We start from the raw sequence: 19,091 nt of genomic DNA on the forward strand, positions 1-19,091 counted from the left end.
CTGTGATTCCCTAGCACCCCTTAATGTATTCGTTAATTCCACAAGCACTTACTGAGCGCCTGCTGCGTGCCCGGCACTGTTGAGAACATTGCATTAATCCCATGATGTTCTAGTTTTCTGTGTGCGACCTGCCTGGAGGTCCTGGAGGCCAGTGAGCATGTCTTCACCCTTGCATCCCCCAGGACCTGGCCCAAAGCAGCTGCTCAGTAAATGTCTGTGGACACATGAAGAGAGCAATAGCAACGATAGAAGATGGGTGGTTCCTAGAATAAAGACAAACATTTGTACATGTTTTTACAGATGTCAGACTTTCTCAGTAAACATTACGTCATCTGATTCTTCACAACAGCCCCTTGGGAAACAGTCGTTTGCATTTGTGGGTGGGAAGACTGAGGCAGAGTATGACCCACTCCGTGGAACACGGGACTTTTGATGCCAAGTACTGTGCTCTCTGGACTCCACATGGAACTGTTTCTTCTGTGAGAACCTGAGGGGGATAATGAGCTGGAGCAGCTCAGGGCAAGGAGAAGCTTCCCTTCCTACAGAAGCTGGGGCTGACACTGGGACGGGGCAGCTCCTGACAAGTAGAGGGGGGATCGGCCCCATGAGGAGGAAGCCCCAGGGGACATTTGAGAGCAGGCCTGCCCTGGGGTGCAGGTCCAGAGGCCAGTCACTGGTCTGGCCTGTTGAGACTGGGATGAAGAGACTCAGAGACCACAGCTGTTAGTAGGGACCTGGACACGACCCAGCCCTGCCCAGCATTTCCGAGCCTGGCTGACCCCTAGCACTGGGGGAGTTTCTAAACCCGTGGTTCCCAGCCTCCAACCCCAGAGACTTTAATTCAGAAGATCTGGAGCAGATCTTTTTAAAAAGCTCTAGAGCCTGGGGCGCCTGGGTGGCTCAGTTGGTTAAGCGTCCGCCTTTGGCTTAGGTCATGATCCCAGGTCATAAGCTGGGAGTCTGCTTCTCCTTCTCCTTCTGTCCCTCCCCCTGCTTGTGCGCACTCTCTCTCTCTCTCTCTCAAATAAATAAATAAAGTCTTAAAAAAAAAAAAAAAAGCTCTAGGGCCCTTTAGATGCTGAGCCCCTGCCCTCCGCGCCCCACCGCCCAGACCTTTAAAATCTATCATTCAATTTTGCCTGCTGGACCCTGTCTTGGAGTTCAGAAGCCATTTGGAGGCGATTCCGGCCACACCGAGTCAGAGGTTTGTTGGTGATGGTCTGCGTTTCCCCAGTGCTTGTCCGACAGCTACACTCTCTCCCTCTCTATCTGACACACTCCTCTGCCTGAAAATGAAGGGATGGTCTCCGGGGTCGACTATGGGTGTGTGCACTGTTGATTTCTTCTCTCATGAGCAGGTATCTGTGGCTCACACCTTGACTTCCTACAGGATGGGACTGAGGAATCTGGACTGGCTGGTACCAGATGCCTTGGCTGACCCCGCCTGGTGGGAAACGATTTGAACAGCATCGTGCAGCCTGAAGAGCCAGGACCCAGTCCAAGAGCATTGCAGTAAGTCCCAGGGGTGTCCCCTCCATGGCCCCTCTCCAGTGTAAATGCGCTCCCAGCCTGGCCTTTGCCTCAGTCTGCCTCTCCCACCTCTTTCCGCCCTCTTTTAAAACCCAAATTAAAAGGCATTAGGAGACAGGGGCTGGGTAGCCCAGGTCCTCAGACTGAAAGCTCATGTTTTTGACCAGTGAAGTTGAGCATTCAGATATTCTTCCGGGACCATTTGTTGTAAATCAGAAAGGCTATTTTCTGCCACTATTGTATTTAGTTGGTTTCAAACTATGGCCAAATGAGGTAAAAGACTAGTATAGTACTTACCACATATGGTATGTATATTTTTTTATCTACATGATTCTTCCCACTAGATTGAAAATTCCTTGAGAGCAAAGACCTGTCTGATTCATCCTTATGCCCCACGTCCGATGTGTGCACATGGTTATTTTGTTGGCTCAATGAAAAGATATGTATTTAACTAAGATTTGATTCAGAAAATCCAACATGCATAGAGTTCAGTTCATGACTATATGTATTTTGAAAAGTGTAATACTTGTATCAGGTAGAATGCATAGATCAATTAATAGGAATATTGAGAACGAAGAAATTTCCTTCTCAGCCGACTATCAGCCCCAGCTTGCCTTGGCTTTAATTGCCCCAGATTATGACAACGAATTAACTGCACCTTCGGTTTTTTTACTTTAACGTTAAAAATATTTTGAAAGACACGTTAAGATTTTAAATATCCAATAGCAATCAAAGATGTGCAAAATTAGAAAAAAAACTTTGTTTTTATTTTCAACCAACAAAAGTAAGGGACATTATATCCAAAGCAGTAGCCTCGAAGCTGGTGGTACCATAATGAAACTTGGGGTGCTTGCCATATAATCCTTCGAAAAGCAAAGCAAAATCCACAAGTTTTGTTTTGTTTTGTTTTGTTTAGATAATTTGAACCTACCAATCTTATTTCTGGAAATTGTCCTAAAGAAATCATTCAAAAGATGCAAAAAGCTACATAGATGAAGCTTCAAGCATCGACTTCTATAGCAAAAGCTGGAAACATAGAAATGTTCCACAGAAGAAAATGGCTTAATAAGTTATAGTACAGCAACATGTTGAACTATGACTCAGCCTTAAAATCATTACGAAGACTGGAGAAATTTGGAAAAAAGAACCTAAAGCCCCTGTGTTTGTTAGGGTTACAAATGTTAAATGTATGTGTGCCAACTGGTAAGAAAGTAATGTGCAAAATGAATTTAATCTTTAAGAAAGAAATAACATATGCCAAAACATTAATAACAATGATCTCTGACTGAAAGGATTATAGGTGATTTTTATTTTCCTCTTCAATGTTCTCTATAGTTTCTAAATTTTCCATTAAAAAAAAGGCGTGTGCTTTGTTTGGGGGACAGAGCGCAATGGATTCTGTAAGAGTGAGCCTCTCCTGCCTGGAAAAATGATCGATGATGATGCATATTACGGGTTAGCATTTACTTTAATACTGTTTTTACAATAAAAGTAGTACTACTTCTTTTTAAGATCTGTTTATTTATTTGAGAGAGAGCGAGCACAAACGGGAGGGGCAAAGGGAGAGAGAGAATCTCAAGCAGGCTCCACGCGGAGCGCAGAGCCCGACGCAGGGCTCGATCCCATGACCATGAGATCACGACCTGAGCTGAACCAAGCGCTGGATGCTTAACCGACTGCACCACCCAGGTGCCCCAAAAAGTAAGCACTACTTTTTTTAAAAAAAGTGAAGGGATGATATACCCAGCAGCTGACTGCTTCTCGTGATATCTGTGGCTACCACTCTGGTCTTCATCCCTCGCTTGGATTACGGAAGCCATAGCTTCTACTTGGGCTTCCATCTGCCCCCTTTGCCTCTTCTCAGCACAGGAACCAGATCGCTGATTTGAAGACCCATGTCATGTACCGACTTCCCTGCGCGGCACCCTGCCGTTGGTTCCCCATTTTACCCGGTGACAGTGCCTGATCTGTTGCCCTACCTCCATGTCTGATGGCTCCACCCTCCCTCATTCCAGCCACCCTGCCTGGGACCCTTCCTCTAAGAGGCTGGATGTACTCACTCCTTAGGGCCTCTGCATCCCCTCTGCCAGGAACAGGCTCCCCCCACTTATCCCCCCTCCTCCGGCCCCCCACCTCCTTCAAGTTCTCTGCCCAGATGCTACTTTGTCGATTAGGTCGGCCTTGACCACCATGTGACGCCTCATCCTCTACCGCACCCCCATCCTCTCCAGATCCGCCTTACCCTGCTAGGTTTTCCTGTTTTCCATCACATGTATCCCTTTCCACCACATTGTATTATTTATTGTTTATTGTTCTTTTTCTGTATTCCCACATTTGAGTGTAACCTCCATACGGGCAGGGACTTTTGCTCTGCTCTGTTCATTGATAGACCTAATAGGTACCTGGCATATAGGTTCTTAGTATATACTTGCTGAATGAAATTGTTACAGATGATTTGAATAAGATGAAGGTGGGTTGGGAGCTCCATTAAGAAGGCAAAGAGCGGGGCACCTAGGTGGCTCAGTCGGTTAAGTGTCTGCCTTCCACTCAGGTCGTGATCCTGGGGTCCTGGGATGGAGTCCCACTTTGGGGTCCCTGCTCAGCGGGGAGCCTGTTTCTCCTTCTGCCCCTCTTCTCCCCTCCCCCACAAGCCCCCCGCTCGTGTGTGCTCTCTCTCTAATAAATAAATTAAAAAAAAAAAAAAGGTGACAAAGAGCAAGCTGAGGCCCAGGCTGGGTTGGGGAAACTAATAAACCCTCCAGAGTTTAGATCCAGAGGCTTTGGGACTTGGTACATTTAAGTCTGGTCTAGGTGGACACTGCAGCATCCCAGAGCTAGATGCAGGGCTGGAGTGGGGATGGCAGGTAATTCCCAGACTGTACCTCCCAGTTGGGAGGAGCAGAGCTGCTACCATTCTCCCACGGTTTGTCTGCGAGTGGCTGGCCACTCTGGGCGCCAGGAGGCTGGGGCTGGAGCTGACCCAGTGTGTCTGTCCGTGGCACTCACCAACCAGAGCAGACCTACCTCTCCCTCACGGGGCAGATGCCAGAAGGTGCCATCTTCAGCTGCTCACAAAAAGGACCAGGGCCTTACTGCACAGATCTCCTCGTTGTAAAAAAACAGGTGGGCATGAAAATCTTGAAATTTGGAAGCTTTGTTAATTTGGTCAAAGGACAGTGGTTTTCTTTGCCCTCCCAAGAAGAAATGCATCCCAAATCAGCTGCTGGGTTTGAATGAACAGAACAGAGGCAGTCAGGAAAGGGAGGAGGGGGATATAAACAATGTGTTATTTTACTGGAGCCAGGTTTATTAAGGAACCTTGGTCAGGAATCATACCCCGAGACTTAGATGGTGATTAATTGATGTTCGGTGAAAGAGTGACAATTTCAGTTGCATCTCTTCTCAGTTAAAGCCATCAATGGCTTTGGGATTCTCTGTACACTTTATCCGAAAGCACTCATGCACTTCTTTCCTACGAATATTTTTGCTGGTCGGTGCTTCTCCCTGCCCAGCACAGGTTCATGGCTGACGTGTTTGCTTGCTTGTTTTTGCAGGAACAGTGCCCCGTGGTGATATGGTCAAGTGACATCCATTTGGGTGGATCCCAAAAACTATCTTGCCTTTTCTTGCCCCCCTTAACCGACAATGTGTCCAGAATCTGACACCTCTTACGACATCTATGGTTGTTGTTCTGGCCCAGGTCATCTCTTGCCTGGTCACTGGCAACGGCCAGAGCTGGCCTTCCGTCTCCCAACCAGACCCCCGCGCCCCTGTCAACTCTCAACACAGCACCCAGAGTGCCCCCCACCCCAGCACAGCAGACCTTCGGAGCGAGGCTTGCTTAATCGTACCCATCAGCGGTTGTCCTATCAGTGGTTCAGCCTCCTGGGATAGGATTCAAGCGTGTCCAGAAATACCTCCGGAGATCTGATCTTCCGCATAAATCGTTCAGGAGCGATGCCGCTTCCTCCACGGTGTGAAGGTAGAGGAACACAGAGGGGCGTCAGAGAGGGCCGCCAGACGCTGCCCTGCTTGGGAAGGGAAAATGTCACACCACCCGTGCAGACGAAAAACCAAACACCCAATTTTATTTTTACAACGTGAGTTACTGTCTTGTGTGTGAGTGAGTCACCAAAAGGAGGCTCCGCTTGGGTTTCGCCAACTCCTCCGCAGTGGCCTCTGACCTTGGCTGGGTTTGGGCTGGTTCTGGCTCCGGGCAAGGGTGAACAGGCTCCAAACCTTGCACTTGATGGTAGTGTGTTTCGCCGTGCACTGTGGAAACGGATGTTCCTGCTTGCTTTGCAGAAGGACTCCCAACGAAGGCTGAAGTCGAATCATCTAGTTTTCTTTGCAACCCCGTTTAAAAGGTAGGAAAGTAGATCCTCTTACCATATAAAAGGCTCGTCTAAGATACACCTCAAACTACAGGAAACCGTGCGCCCTTTTATATCCACTTATTAAAAAACCGTGTAAAGAGAAACTTTTTTTGCCCCTTGGGGCAGCATGGCTTTATTTGACACTAGAAACCCACTGGACATGGTGGTAAAGTGCATGGACAAAAGCGAAACTTAGTTCCTGGAATGCCTCCTTTTGTAATGCATGCCTGGGACAGTGACCGGTCACTAGACTTTAAGGTTTTTCATGGTCGTGGAAACCTCAAGGCTTGTCTACGTTTCTTTGCTTGTGGAATATTTTCTGCGGGATCTCTGGAGCGACTGCTGGCCCACAGTCAAGTTCACCTGCATCTCTTCATCAGGACTGCCCTGGCTTACCGGCTGGTGGCTGGATCCCCAGGTGGTTTCAGGGCAAGGACTGTTGTGTTAAAACCACCTGCCATCTGTTGGTGAAAATTTCTGGGCTTCTAAATGATGAGTCACTTATTTCTCCTGCTGTTCCTTCTGCTGCCAGGACTAATTTACCTCTTAGACCGTATCAGGGGAGATGCTGGGAAAACTAGTCTTGAAGCTTTGTCCTAAGCAAAGTTCACGTCCCTAATGACCACTATTCCTGGTGAAGTCGCTAGAAAGGTGGGGGAGGACTCGCCTTTGCATTTCCACAGGGCCGGCGAGGGGACAGCAAGAGCCTATCTGCTCCTCACTCCAGGGTCCTTCGCAGGTAAACCTACAGCCACCCACTTCGGTCGGGTTGGAGTTGAGAGTCCCGAGGTGGTTCCACATTTCCTTGCCAGTGGTCCCTTAGTGGGACGCCAGTGCCGGCCACCCGTGTGTGATACAGGGTAGGTCCTCAGTGACCACTGGTTCGATGAATGAGTGAGGTCTGTGACTACAAAGTGGTCACCCAAGGCCACCCATGAGGCCAGGGTGCCCACATGACCGTGCCACCTACAGAGTCATCCCTCTGACAGTCTGATAGAGGCCACTCTTGCCAACCTCCAAAGGAGAGTACTCAGAATGATTTTTAGAAGAAATTCAGGAGACTCTTGCCACACAGAGCTTGGTGCTATCCTGTAACCTAAAAGCAAGAGCTATGGGAAGGTGGGAAGGGTGGGTAGCTGGGGTGCCTGGGGACGAGGACTTGGATTTCACAGCAGAGTCCAGTGCTTTCCCAAGAAGGTGAGGTTGGTGAGCCCCTCTGTCCGCCAGAGCACCGTGGCCGGAGTCCTGCACTAAAATAGAAGCCGTGCTTCTCCACTGACTCGGTTTCACACAAATCAATTTTTATTGTGTCATCATCCTTTTGTTCCCAAAGAAGTTTATTAGGGTGGCTCAAATCTAGCTTTATTCACATGTCCTAAGACACCCTAAAATATTTCTATGTTTCATGCCTTCCACTTTTTTTGCCACCCCCAAATTCCAAGCTAAATTGCAGCAGCAAAACCCTAAGTGCAGAAGATTCTAGCTCCCTCGAGCATGCTCCGTTTCACTGAAGTTTTCTACAGATTTCCTGCCTGGAGAAATTACCGAGTCCCAGGTGGGTGGGATTTTATTCTTACCATAGAGTAGGTGTGCTTTTGTGGGAGGATCTTCCCCCAGCCTCCTAGATCAGAGGCGGATATGCACCTGAGTCCTGGGTGGGAGGTAAACGCTTGTACTGAGAGTACCGGGCTCGACCCCCCAGTCCCCTCCATCATGGTCGCTGGTTGGGAGAGGTGGCCAGCTGCGTGGGCCTGCCCGAGGTGCTGCAAGCCCCAGCTGACCTTTGCAACCAAGCTGGTATTAGGAAATTGGACCACACATTCTGAAAGAACCCACTCTCGAGTGATCTGGGTGGTGTGGGATGCAGGAAGGACAAGGTGAGCCTCCTTTAGAGGAAATGATGTTGGCGTTAATCTCCATGGCTGAGTATCAAGTTGCCAGAAGTAACATTTCCAGCTGCCTTCCTTATCTACGTACAAGACGCACTTGCTGCTGAGGCTGCCACGCTGATAGGCTTCTAGAACCCCTGCCTTCTCTGTGTACCCAGGGGCAGGGAGAGCGCATCCATACTCAGCGCTTCGTGATGGCTGAGCCCTTGAGGGACCGGCTTCCCTACTCTGAATGGTGATTTGGCTACAAAGAGGATCCTGAGGAGAGCTGGAAGCCTTGCTGAACTCCCGATACAAGAGAACTTTGGCAAACTGTCCACGTCACCACTTCAGAGTTGGAAAGCCAAGACCCTGTGGTCTTCAACACAGCTACGGGCTAAGGCATTCAATCAGACAGACACGTGGGCACATGGTCAGCTGAGTGACGCCCAATGGAGGCACCCCTGTCCTCCCGGAGGTTCCGACATCACAGAACAGGGGCACCGCTGTCCCCGCTCCAGGGAGTCTCTGTTGGAAGGAGGCGAGACACTGAAACCACGTCTCCATACCCAGATAGGCCAAGGGTGCCTTTGGCGCAAACTAGTACAGACTTGTAGTTTGTACAGTTTAAAAACAGAAAGATTCCATTAGTGACAAAAGCAAAGGAAATCAGATTACACCGGTTTTTCTCAGTTTGGGAAGAGTGCCGCATGCAGAGAGTAGCTACCGATATTTGCCAATCTACTTATTCTCTATTTAAAAGTGGCTACTTGGCTAATCCATGGTGGTGGGAGCAATTTACTTTCTAGCTCTCAGACTATTTCAGAAACGTTGATGTGTTGGGGGCTTCGTATTAGCAAGAGACTTCTTCTTCCCTCTGAAGCCACGTCACACAAACAGTAATCCCCAAGAAACGCCAGCCACCCAAGCCCAGCCAAGGGGCTGCTTCCAAGATAGTATCAACTGCCTGTTTCTTAAAGATGTTTGCAAGAAATACAAATGCCAGTTCGACATTTCCTGAGCCCTGGTTATTTGCCAGACTAGAATCCTCCCTGGGAAGTATTTAATCCTGCATCAAATACAGAAAGGCAAACCATTGGCTTCAGGAGAGTGAGAGTTCATTGTAAAGGCAAGCGGGTGCTCCAGAAAGGACCCAGAACTCGGGGAAGGGGGAGACCTGGTCACCGTAGTTACAGGAACAGCCCTGGTAACTTGCCAGTCCACTCCAGTGCTGGAGGCAATTTAACGACTGGAGGAGAACCTTCTCAGTGCGCTTGGTGCATGTGCAAACTTCCCTCCTTCAGAGGAGGGGCTGTGAAGATGAGTGCCAAGGATCACAGCCGCACCAGGTTCACGTGGCACTTGGTACCAAGCTGCCGGAAAGGCCACAGCACCCAGGCGTGCTCCTTACTCAGAGACCCAGGACCCCAGCTGGGGGACTGTGGACTCAGGGCTCCCCCTCCCCTTCTTCCTGAGAGATGCCCAGCACCGACTTGTGGGGGATTTTGCACTCCTGCAGAGATCTGGTGAGGTCAGAGAAACGTCTCCTGGGCAGCCCCATCACTGCGATGCTGCAGGGCTGGTAACTGGCCTGGTTCTGGTGTTCGGCCACGGCTACGACGGTCTGTAAGGCGTCGGTGGGCCGGAAATGGTGAACGAACCTTCGGCCCGACGGCGATCTGATGGCCAGCAGAAGCCTCGGCTCTCGATCTGATGTCTCCTCCACGTCCCCAGCCCCGGGGGAGGTCTGTCTCCTGGTCTGGACGATGACTTTCCTCTCTGGGGAATAAGCAGGAGCTCTGGAATCTTCTTCACTTGTCTTCACGGTGCCAGTCTCCTCTTGGTCAAGAGCCTGGATGCTGCCCAGCTGCAGGGAGCCGACCTTTTTAGCTACTGTTTCCACAGACCCCTCCTCCAGGGTCTTCCTGTTGATGGAAGGGAGGACTGGGTATTTATTGAGGGAAGAGGATGCGCCAGCCAGCACCTGTTGCAGCACCTCGGGGATCTCATCGGGAGCTCCCGGGTTTGGAGACTTGGGTGCACAGGCTCCCGGTCTCTGGCTGCTTGGTGACTCGCAGGGGATGGCTGGAGGCAGGGAGGCTGGCGCGCGGTGAGGGCACAGCTCTGCGCCCTGTGGTCTGTGCAGACTGGGCCGCGTCCGTCCCTTGGCGGACTTGGGCCTGAGGACGTGCATGTTGGCCGAGTCTGGCTGCCAGATGAAGCTGTCAGCTGTTGAGCTGCCGACGGTGCTGCGTTCAGGAGGGGCTAGGTTCACAGGGGCTTCTGTGGCCATTGCTTCTGCAGACCCCTAAGGAAGCAGGAGAGAAGAGAAGCCGTGGGTTACACTTCCCAGGACTCCTGCCTCCAAGCCATTCACCCCCAGGGGCCGGAATTAGTGCCAACTGGCCAGGAGGGCTTCTCTCTGGATTTCGGGCATCGGGGGAGGGGCACCGGCTGCCATTCATTCCTTCGCTCTATCAGTCATTCCAATCACTTGGAAAAATCAGTGAACCAAGAGTGAGGGAAGACAGGTGTCGAGCCCACCAGTAAAGAGGTATTTTCAATGAGTAATAATTGAAGTGAAATAAACAAAGTAGGCACCAGAGAGTGACTGGTGGTGGTGGGGGGGGAGACAAATTCTTATTCTCACCGGGGTAGGGGATACTTTAAGCTGAGAGACCAGAGGGATGAGAAGCAACAAGCCTTGTCACAATCCAGAGCGGGGACTGGCTAATTTTTTCTGAACATGTTTTCAGTATTTGGGAGCCACGTGATCTCTCTTCCAATGACTCAACCCTGCCCTCGAAGCCACTGACCCGTTTTCCCTCTCTCCCCTAGGCCTTTCCTAACTCTCCCTTTCTACCCACAGTTTGACCTTCCTTCCTTTTCCTTCCTCTTTTCATTCAGCTTTGCTGCCCTTTTAGTTACTATTAACAGTAACAGTAATCCCCAAGGTGTCTCTGCACAAATCACTTAATGTCAAAAATCCCTCCACCGCCCTAACGTTGTCACCAGGGGGGTGGGGAAGGGGAGGGGGGGCACCCTTGCTGATCTCGGCCCATTGGCCAGAACTCACAGGGAGGTACACAGGTCCTAGACCAGGGGCCAGCAAGCCTTTTCTGTAAATGGCCAGATAGCCAATATTTTCAGTTTTGCCGGCCTCGGGGTCAGTGGCAACTCTACAACTCTGCCCTTGGGGTGTGACAGCGCCACAGACAGCAGGTAAATAAACGGGTGAGGCTATGTGCCAATAAAGCTTCGTTTATGGACACTGACCTTTGAATTTCATATCATTTACATGTGGCACAAAAGATCCCTTTTCTTTCTATTTTTTTCCCCAACCATTTAAAAGTATAAAGCCTATTCTTAGCCCACAAGCCACACAAAACTGGCAGTGGGCCATCGTGTACCAAACCGTGTCTTAGACCCACTCCACAGGGCACTCTGCGCACGCGCTAATCCTACAGATGTAGGAGCCAGAGGGTGAGAGCAACTGCCCCCTGGTCACAAAGCCAGTTATTGGCAGAGCCTGAACTAGAACCCAGGTCTTGTGACACCCGGCCATGTTCTGGAGGACCAGGCTTCGCCTTCCGTCTTCCCAGCTACCTGGTGAACACTCTGAGGGCTTCTGTATGTGCGTCTCCCGCTGGGGGTGCTCATGCGTGCTAGCCAAATCCCACAGAAGCCCCGTGTTCCCAAGGTCGGTAGGAGGCGTGGGCATTCCTCTGTGCAGGCCCGAATTGCCAGATCGGGTCTCTTTCTCCCCTCCTCACCATCTAGGTGGCCCCTTCATTAACCCGATTACCACCACCTCCCCCTTCCACGCCCTGCTTACATCCTTCCCTGGACACTGTGGGGCGTCTAGGGCTCCTGTCCTCCCTTGGAATCCTGACCACCACTGCACAAGCTGACCAGGTGCCTCCCCACCCTCTAAAGGCCTTCTGGTAATTTCCCAGTGCCCCATGGTCCCCAAGCAGCAGCATGTCTGAGTGCAAAGGAACCAGGACCTGATGTCCTGAGTCCGGGGTTCTATTGCAGGCTCTGCCGAGAGTTAGCTGAGCCACCGTGGGACCGCCATTCTACCTTTCTGATACATCTCTTTCCTCATCTATAGAATTAGCCATATGGCCTTGAAAACATTATTTAAATACCTCCCAGGTCAGTCCCTTTTTCTGCACCAGGAAGACAGTAATACAAAATCATGGAACCACGGCTGTAAGCCCCCGGCTCGGGGCATGTGTAGTCAAGGCTTAAGAAGAGTTAAGGTTCTTTTGCTTTTGTGTCTGGTTTTCTCTTTGCTTAGTGTTTTCTATTATTTTAGGTCCAAAAGCCCTGCCTGTTGCTCCAGAGCTTTTTCCCCAGGGGGCCTTAGGTGGTTCTGCTCCTAGTCACCTCTAACCAGCCAGGCAAATCCTGGGACCCGTGCGTGCCCTGCCCACTGCACAGGAACGCGGGAAGGTTGATTTCAGCGAGCTACTGCCTATGAACTTGCCTCAAAAATGCAGAATGATGCTTTTTCTAAGAAATGCCTTCTAATGCCCCACTTTAATTGCATCCTAACCTCAAACCAACTTACCCCAAGCTACCTTCGTCACACAATCCTGAGCAATGCAATTCCAGCCCTGTAGCTTTGCATTCTAACATTATCGTTCTGTGCCTCTTACCCATGTTGCCAAATTTTCGAAAGTATCCCACTCCTCTCCATTGAAACCATACCCAAACAAAACACAGTCTTCCCCTACGTTCCCAAGGCACTAGCCAGTTCGAAAGCTACCCTCCCTTTCTTAACTTAAAGGCCTCTGTGTTTGCTCCATTCCGTCCACAGACTGGGTCTTTCCACACTCCCATCTTCCACTTCTCACTAGGTTTTCACACCCAGTCTGGCTGCTGGGAGTTCAGGAACCTTCTCCTTGGCATGAAAAAATGCCGGCCCGTCTCCTTGTTAATTTAATCTATTTTCTGATCAACTGTGAAGAATGTGGTTTTTCCACTGTTGGCTTAGTTCTAAAGTCTTTCATTTGTAATTAAGCAGCTCTGCACTTTAACTCAGGATGACATGAGAAGGTCATAATTGTCCAACTGTTCTGCCAAAGATAAGTTCAATTCGGGAACAAGCTCCCCTTCTCGGCGCCCCCCCCCTCCAGGAATGGCTATTAATTTGCCACAGCTTCTACAGAATTATCACAAACTTGGCTTCTAACTCCCACACATGCCTCGGGAAGGTTTAACTGTCAGTAAGTTTGGTAACTTAGAAACCTCTTCCTTAACAACTTTGATGAGGAAAGTCATGTGTTCTCGCAGGCTCTCTGCTGGATTATTTTTAACAGTAAAACTTGAGTATGTGCATGCACTTTCTATACCTTTTGGTACTATATAATTATCCATGTTCAGGGGGTGTCATATTCAAGACACCCTGGTCATAAGATAACATGACTGCGAGCTATCTCAGAGAAAAAAACCTCAATTATGACTAATTCCTATAAGCCCACTCATGGTTATTTAGAGATTAACACCTCCTTCAGGTAAAACCGTTCCATCGAACCTGCTTTCATAACCCACTGCCTCCTCCTGAGTGCAGGGACCATCTGTTACACGGAGGGAGCACCAACTCTCCCCAGCATCTATTCCATAGAGAGGGGAAGCTGGGGGGGGGGGAACAGGTGTTTGGGGACCTGGGCCAACCGTGCCTTTGTACCCACACCTTGGGTCCCGAACTCTGCCCCCCCCCCCGGGTCCAGGAAGGCTTGGGCAGTGCCCATCATTAGCCCCGCTCAGCTCATTTCCCCACCTCCGGGCCTGGCAGCCACGAAACCACAAAGTGATTTGACAAGATCTAGGTGTAGGCATCCATCAAGCCGTCAGCTGAATAGGCAAGTGGCCTGTTTACTTAAACAGAATAGCTGCACCCCAGAGGCCTGCCAGGAGTCGGGAAACAAACATTCTTCGTAACTGTTTCCAGGGAACTGCCAAAAGGTGCCCATTGCTTAAGATGAATTGCCAAATCAACTGGAAACGAAGAACATTGGACAGGAAAGGCTGAGGCCATATTCCTGCTTTCCAAAGGAGCCCACCTCTCAGCACAGGGTCAGACCACCCCATTTCACTCACAACCCAAATCTAAACCCACAGCAAATGCAGTAAAATACACCCACCCACATACCATCTGCTGATACATACCGAGGATGCATACATTTGAATTGGTCTTTTAAAAATGTTTATCAGTTAATACTATCCCCTGCCAACAACCCCCCCACCCCAATCCGCCCCCTGTGAGGCTTTCAAGATGAAAGCACTCAGAGGAATCAACAGGAGATGGTAGTTGGCCTGAGCAGGAGAAAACTTTGGTACCATTCCCAGTTCTACCCCCGACTAAATGATGAGAATGCACTGTCCCACGCAGAGTGCCACGTTTAAAAGGGGGAGTGGAGAAATTGGACGACAAGCCACCAAGTGATCAAAGGTTTGGAAAAGGCAGTGGGGATGGTTGCAAGAGCAACGTGGGGGAGGGGGAGGGGGAGGGGGAGAGCTCAATTATTTCCAAGTACGGACAGCTCTAAAAGGAAGGAGCTGAGCTGCAACAGCGAAGCAGGCATTGGGGGGAGGGGCAAGAAAGAACGCCTAGAAAGTGAGAGGTGCCTGGGGGAAAGAGCATGGGTCTGGGGGAGGCTCTGGGCCGGGTCCGGTCTCTCCGCGAGCAGGACGTCCTTTGGGCCCTGTGGGGCTGTCCGTGTCCCCCGTCCGCACTGCCCTGCCAGGAGGGTATGGCCCGGCGGTTTCCCAGGCCCCTCGGCTTCCGCGGAGCCCGGCAGCCGTCCCATTCCGGCAACGGTGAGCCGGGCCGGGCTGGCTTTGCCCCGGGAGTTGCCGCTTCTCCCCGGGCCGTCCTGTCCCCCGGGGGCGCCACCGGGGCCGAGGCCGGGGAGCCCCCGCCGCGTCCCCAGGCGGCAGGGCGCGCTCACCTGGGCCGCTGCTCCATCCGCCGCCGGCGCCCGGCTCCGTCCCGCTGGTAAACAGCCCGCGTCTCCGGGGCAACGCGGCGGAGGGGGCCACGTGCTTCCGGTCGGTGGGGCCCGGGGGCGCGCGGCTGGGGGGCCTTCTGGCTCCTCTCCCCGGGCCGGGCTGGGGAGCCCGGTGGGCTGTGACCTGGGGGCAGGCCCCGGCCCGCTCAGCGACCCCGGTTTGGGGAGAAGCTGCTGGACTGACTGATTTGTGGGCTCCCTCCAGGCTCAGTGGCTGCTTTTAGGGCTTGTGTTGAGTTGGGGCCTCTCGTCCTTGTCTGTTCTCCGTGCAAGCCTTCAACACCGAGTCCGTGACCTCCCTTCCACATCAGCCCCCCACTCCCGGCCGCTGCTGGACCCTGGATATCAACTACATCTGCCCTGCTTTGCCCCTCCTGACCATGACCCCTCTACTTCCAGCAACCCCAGTCACCTCTACCCCATTTGTCTTTCGCAGCCCATTGCCCTCTGCGCTTTCTTGCCGCCCACCAGCCTGCTTCTTCCCTGCCCTGTCCAGCCCACGGTCCTTTACCCAGGCCATTCCCTTGCGAGATTCCCCCATGCCCTTGTCCTGCTACCTCTCCCTCCCTCCCACCTGATGAAACTCCATCAGTCTACCTACACCCAGGGGCTGAAGACACCTTGACCAGCCACGGACTTCAGCGTAATTTGCAGAAAGGTGTGGTCTCCAACGTCTCCTGGACCCTTAACCCCACGCAGAAATCCTTCCACTCCCCCTCCCCCCCGCCCGTTTAGTTCTGTCTCTTCTCTCCTTCGTGGTTATTTCAAACCTTGTCCTCTCTCCTGAAACCTCTCCCCTCTCCCCTGCCCCTCCTCCCACGCAGAAGAATCCTCACCTCCCTCTTCAGAGAGAAAGGAGAAGCCATCCTATGGAAGCCTTGTTAGTGTTCTGCCATCAGACTACACATTTGCCTGCTTTCCTCCGTCCCTCCTGCTCGAATGGGAGGGTACACGTCCTCTGATTCTGTCCAAGACCTACTGCTCTTCCAAACGGCCCCAAAGCCAGTTGCCTGCCACAGGGCCACACACATACAACTCCAGACCTTTGCTCCTGCTGTTCCCGATGCCTAGAAGATTCTTCTCCACCTTCCCCAAACTCTGTCTCCTCCCTTCCTTTGCCTAATGCCCACTTACCCTTCAGATCCCAACTTGATGAATGAAGACTTTCTTCCAAAATGAAATTAAGATAGATTCAGAAGGAGCCCTTACTGGACTATTATTGTCTGCCAGGCACGGTTCTAGACTCTTAGAATGTGCAGATGGAAGATAATGTTAGTAGACATCCAAGACCAAATTATCAGAGGAAAGAATTAGGATTCATTACCTAGCATTGCGGCCAGATATCTGCTATCTTGTGTATCCCGGACACATGGACACAGGATTGCGATAGGGCATGACTCCATCCGCCAGACAAGATGGTCACAGTTTAGTTGAGGAGGTGTGTCACACGTCCCTAAAGAGTTACAAATGAGATTGTTTTCAATACAGTTTGAGCCAAGAATGGAAGAGCAGGTGCAGGCTGGACGTGGTTATGTGCCACGTGACTGACACTGATAGGAAGGTCTTCGGGCCCCGGGAGGAGGGGATCATTTCGGCAGCGATGTTTCTTCCTGTGTCAGCGAAGCTGCACCTGACCTGTGGGAGCTGCTGCTGGGCACGCCTCCTGCTAGGGTCAGCCCCCTGACCCACCCTGGGCATCTGGGGTGGCATCTGAGGCCCCAAGAGGGTGCAGGAGGTGATGGTTTTAGGAGCTGTTGGCTTTGCAGCTAGTGCTGGTGGTGGCTTATTTCTTGTAAATGATTCTGTCAGAAATATCTAAGCAATGCTCTTCAGGCCTTCGACGCCCACCCAAAAAAGATTAAAGTAGATTCTTCATCAGCTATTTTAATAGCACCTAAGAATTATGCAATCTTTTGGAAAATCAAATTGGCTTCTCCCCCTGCCCCCCGCTCTGTGTGTGTGTATGTGTGTGTCCCCACATGGGCATGAACTGAAATGGTGCTTATGCCTAGGGTCTGTTTAATATTCAGCAGCAGGTGCCCTTTGCTCCCTGGTGTCAAGTAACGTGCAGTGCTGGGGGCGGGGGGCGCTGGAGGGAAGGAGCCAACCAGCCAATTGCTGTGCCTTCCTGCTCTTTAAAGAGAGAGGTGACTTTGCTACATTTGTCTCCCCTCTTTCTTTAAAGAGCATGTCTTCAAAGGACGAACCTTATAATGCCCCATCTCGGGCACACGCGCAAAATGGATTCTCAGTAAACATGGCCAGAGGTGCCTGCCTTGCCAGGTTAAATGTGGACTCACCCTCCTTTCCAGCCATGGTTCCCTTACTACTACATGGCTTTCTTCATGGGGTCCAGCCAGCTTGGTCCCCAAATGGGCCTTCAGTCTTTTCATCTCCAGGGTCTTTGCTCATGCCCGCCCCACCCTGCTTCCTTCCTTGAAGTCAATCCAAATTTACTGATCCTTCAAAGCCGCTGTTAAAAAGTCACCTCTTTCATGGAGGCCTTTCCTGACCACCTCCTCCCCGCCCCCAAGCCTCATGGGCTTTTGCTGATCCCTTTTGGTCCAGTGGAATGTGCCCAAGATGGCAACATGCACCCTCACCAGGTCAGTTCCTCTGATCTTCAGGGCTGTCTCCCAGAAAGGCATCATTGGCCTCCTTTGCCCAAAAAAACCAACTGACCCTCAGGGTCCTTCAAATTCTTGAGTGGCAGAGCAGTTCCAGAACCCCAGTCTGTCTGATTCCACCCCATACTCCAGAGCCCATCCCCACCCTGGCACTCCCACGTGGCGCCTTTACCTGTACCCGCCTATTGTGCTGGTTGTGAGGTGGTAGGCATGGCCCCTGGAGTCCAGGCTTGAGTTCAAATCCCGGCTCCACTACTTGCTAGCTGCAGACCTTGGGTAGCTGATTACACTTCCCTGCCCCTTGCTTTCTACCTCTATAGAATGTAGGTGGTTAAGAATGGGAGTGTGGCGGGGGTGAAATCAGACGCTACCATCCATAAAAGGTAGAGGTCTTAGCACAGTGCCGGGCACATGGTGAATGCTTGGTGAGCGTTAGTGCTCATTATCGTGTTGGTTTCATCCTCCCGTGTGCCTCTCCTTCAGCTCCTCCTGAGCTCCTCTAGGCTAGGAACGTGCCTGTGTCTGAGTCCCCTGCTTTGCCTACACAGTGCCTGCTTCACAGTAGGCGCTCAGCAAATGAAAGTTAAATGAATTAAGAGACAATGCTGATTCCACAGCTGGCTTTTCCACCGAGGGACCCGGCTGGCTGCCACTTGGTATCCCCCAAGGATATCTGGTTTGAAGTCTAAATGACCTCCCCCAGGGTTGGGCTGAAGGCAATAGCTTCAGTGTCTCAGCAGCTTGTCCCCAAAGAGCAGCTGGCCTCTTTTTGAACTAGCAGCTTCCAGATTTTGGAGTCTATACCCAGTGTATTATTCTGCCCTCGATCCCATTAGACGTGTTGATTGAGACCCTAGATAATGTTCAAGCAGAACAGGGACCGGGTGCATGCTCTGGTAGAGAGGCCAAGAGGCTGGCACAGTTACTATGCATCTTGTTGCCTCAGCTTCCCAAGAGGCCCTGGAAGAGGGAAGTTTCTAGATAACGAAATCTATCTCTTGAAGGACAGCAGGTTTCTATTGTTTCCCCATATTGTTGGAAAACATCCATAAATGTCGTGCCTCCTTCCCTGTCTTCTTAAGCAGAACATAGAAAACATGGTACCTCACCTTGGCTACAGTTGACCAAGTGCTTTCGACCTCAGGAACTTGTTGAATCTTGCTGGCAACCCGTGGGGGGTCAGGCTCATTGTCTCCACCTCACAGGTGATGAAGCGAAGGCTCAGGGACCTTAAATGGCTCTCCCAGGAGGTGGTGGTGCCCTGCTCCAACCCTCTTCTCCGACAGAGAATCTGGAGTTATTTGCCCTGCACCTTGGCAATCTCCTACACGATGCAGCCTTTTCTTGACGACTTGAAGTCAACGACCACTCCAGGCGCAACGGCGTTTTTGTAGCTAGAACCATCTGCCCCTATACTCAGTGGCCCCAGGTTCAGAGGCTTGGTCTGTTACTATTTTCATCACTCCTGTCTCTCCCTTGCCTCCCTCCTAACAGCCTCCACGATAACTCCCTTCCTGTTCAACCGCTGCGTCTGAGAAAAGGAGGCTGACCCCTTGCTGGGATCGTGTCTCAAATAAGAGCGCTTGTGGGGGTACCTGGGTGGCTCAGTCGTTAAGCATCTGCCTTCAGCTCAGGTCATGATCCCAGGGTCCTGGGATCGAGCCCCGCATC

At 51.4% G+C, this 19,091-nt stretch overlaps 2 protein-coding genes across 2 annotated transcripts in view; one reads left to right on the plus strand and one right to left on the minus strand.

The window, feature by feature from the left end:
* Positions 1–9,221: 9,221 nt before the first annotated feature.
* On the minus strand, positions 9,222–10,067 carry UBXN10 (UBX domain protein 10). Its single transcript, XM_035020226.1, has one exon. The coding sequence runs from the start codon at positions 10,065–10,067 to the stop codon at positions 9,222–9,224; it is 846 nt and encodes a 281-aa protein (XP_034876117.1).
* A 4,468-nt stretch (positions 10,068–14,535) lies between these two features.
* The window catches only part of PLA2G2C (phospholipase A2 group IIC), a 17,530-nt gene continuing 12,974 nt past the window's right edge, over positions 14,536–19,091 (plus strand). Inside the window, 1 exon segment of the mRNA XM_035019015.1 lies at positions 14,536–14,602. Coding sequence (XP_034874906.1) covers positions 14,536–14,602 — 67 coding nt within the window.

The sequence above is a fragment of the Mirounga leonina genome, unplaced genomic scaffold, assembly GCF_011800145.1.
Source record: "Mirounga leonina isolate KUSES-001 unplaced genomic scaffold, KU_Mleo_1.0 Mir_173, whole genome shotgun sequence".
NCBI classification, from domain to species: domain Eukaryota; kingdom Metazoa; phylum Chordata; class Mammalia; order Carnivora; family Phocidae; genus Mirounga; species Mirounga leonina.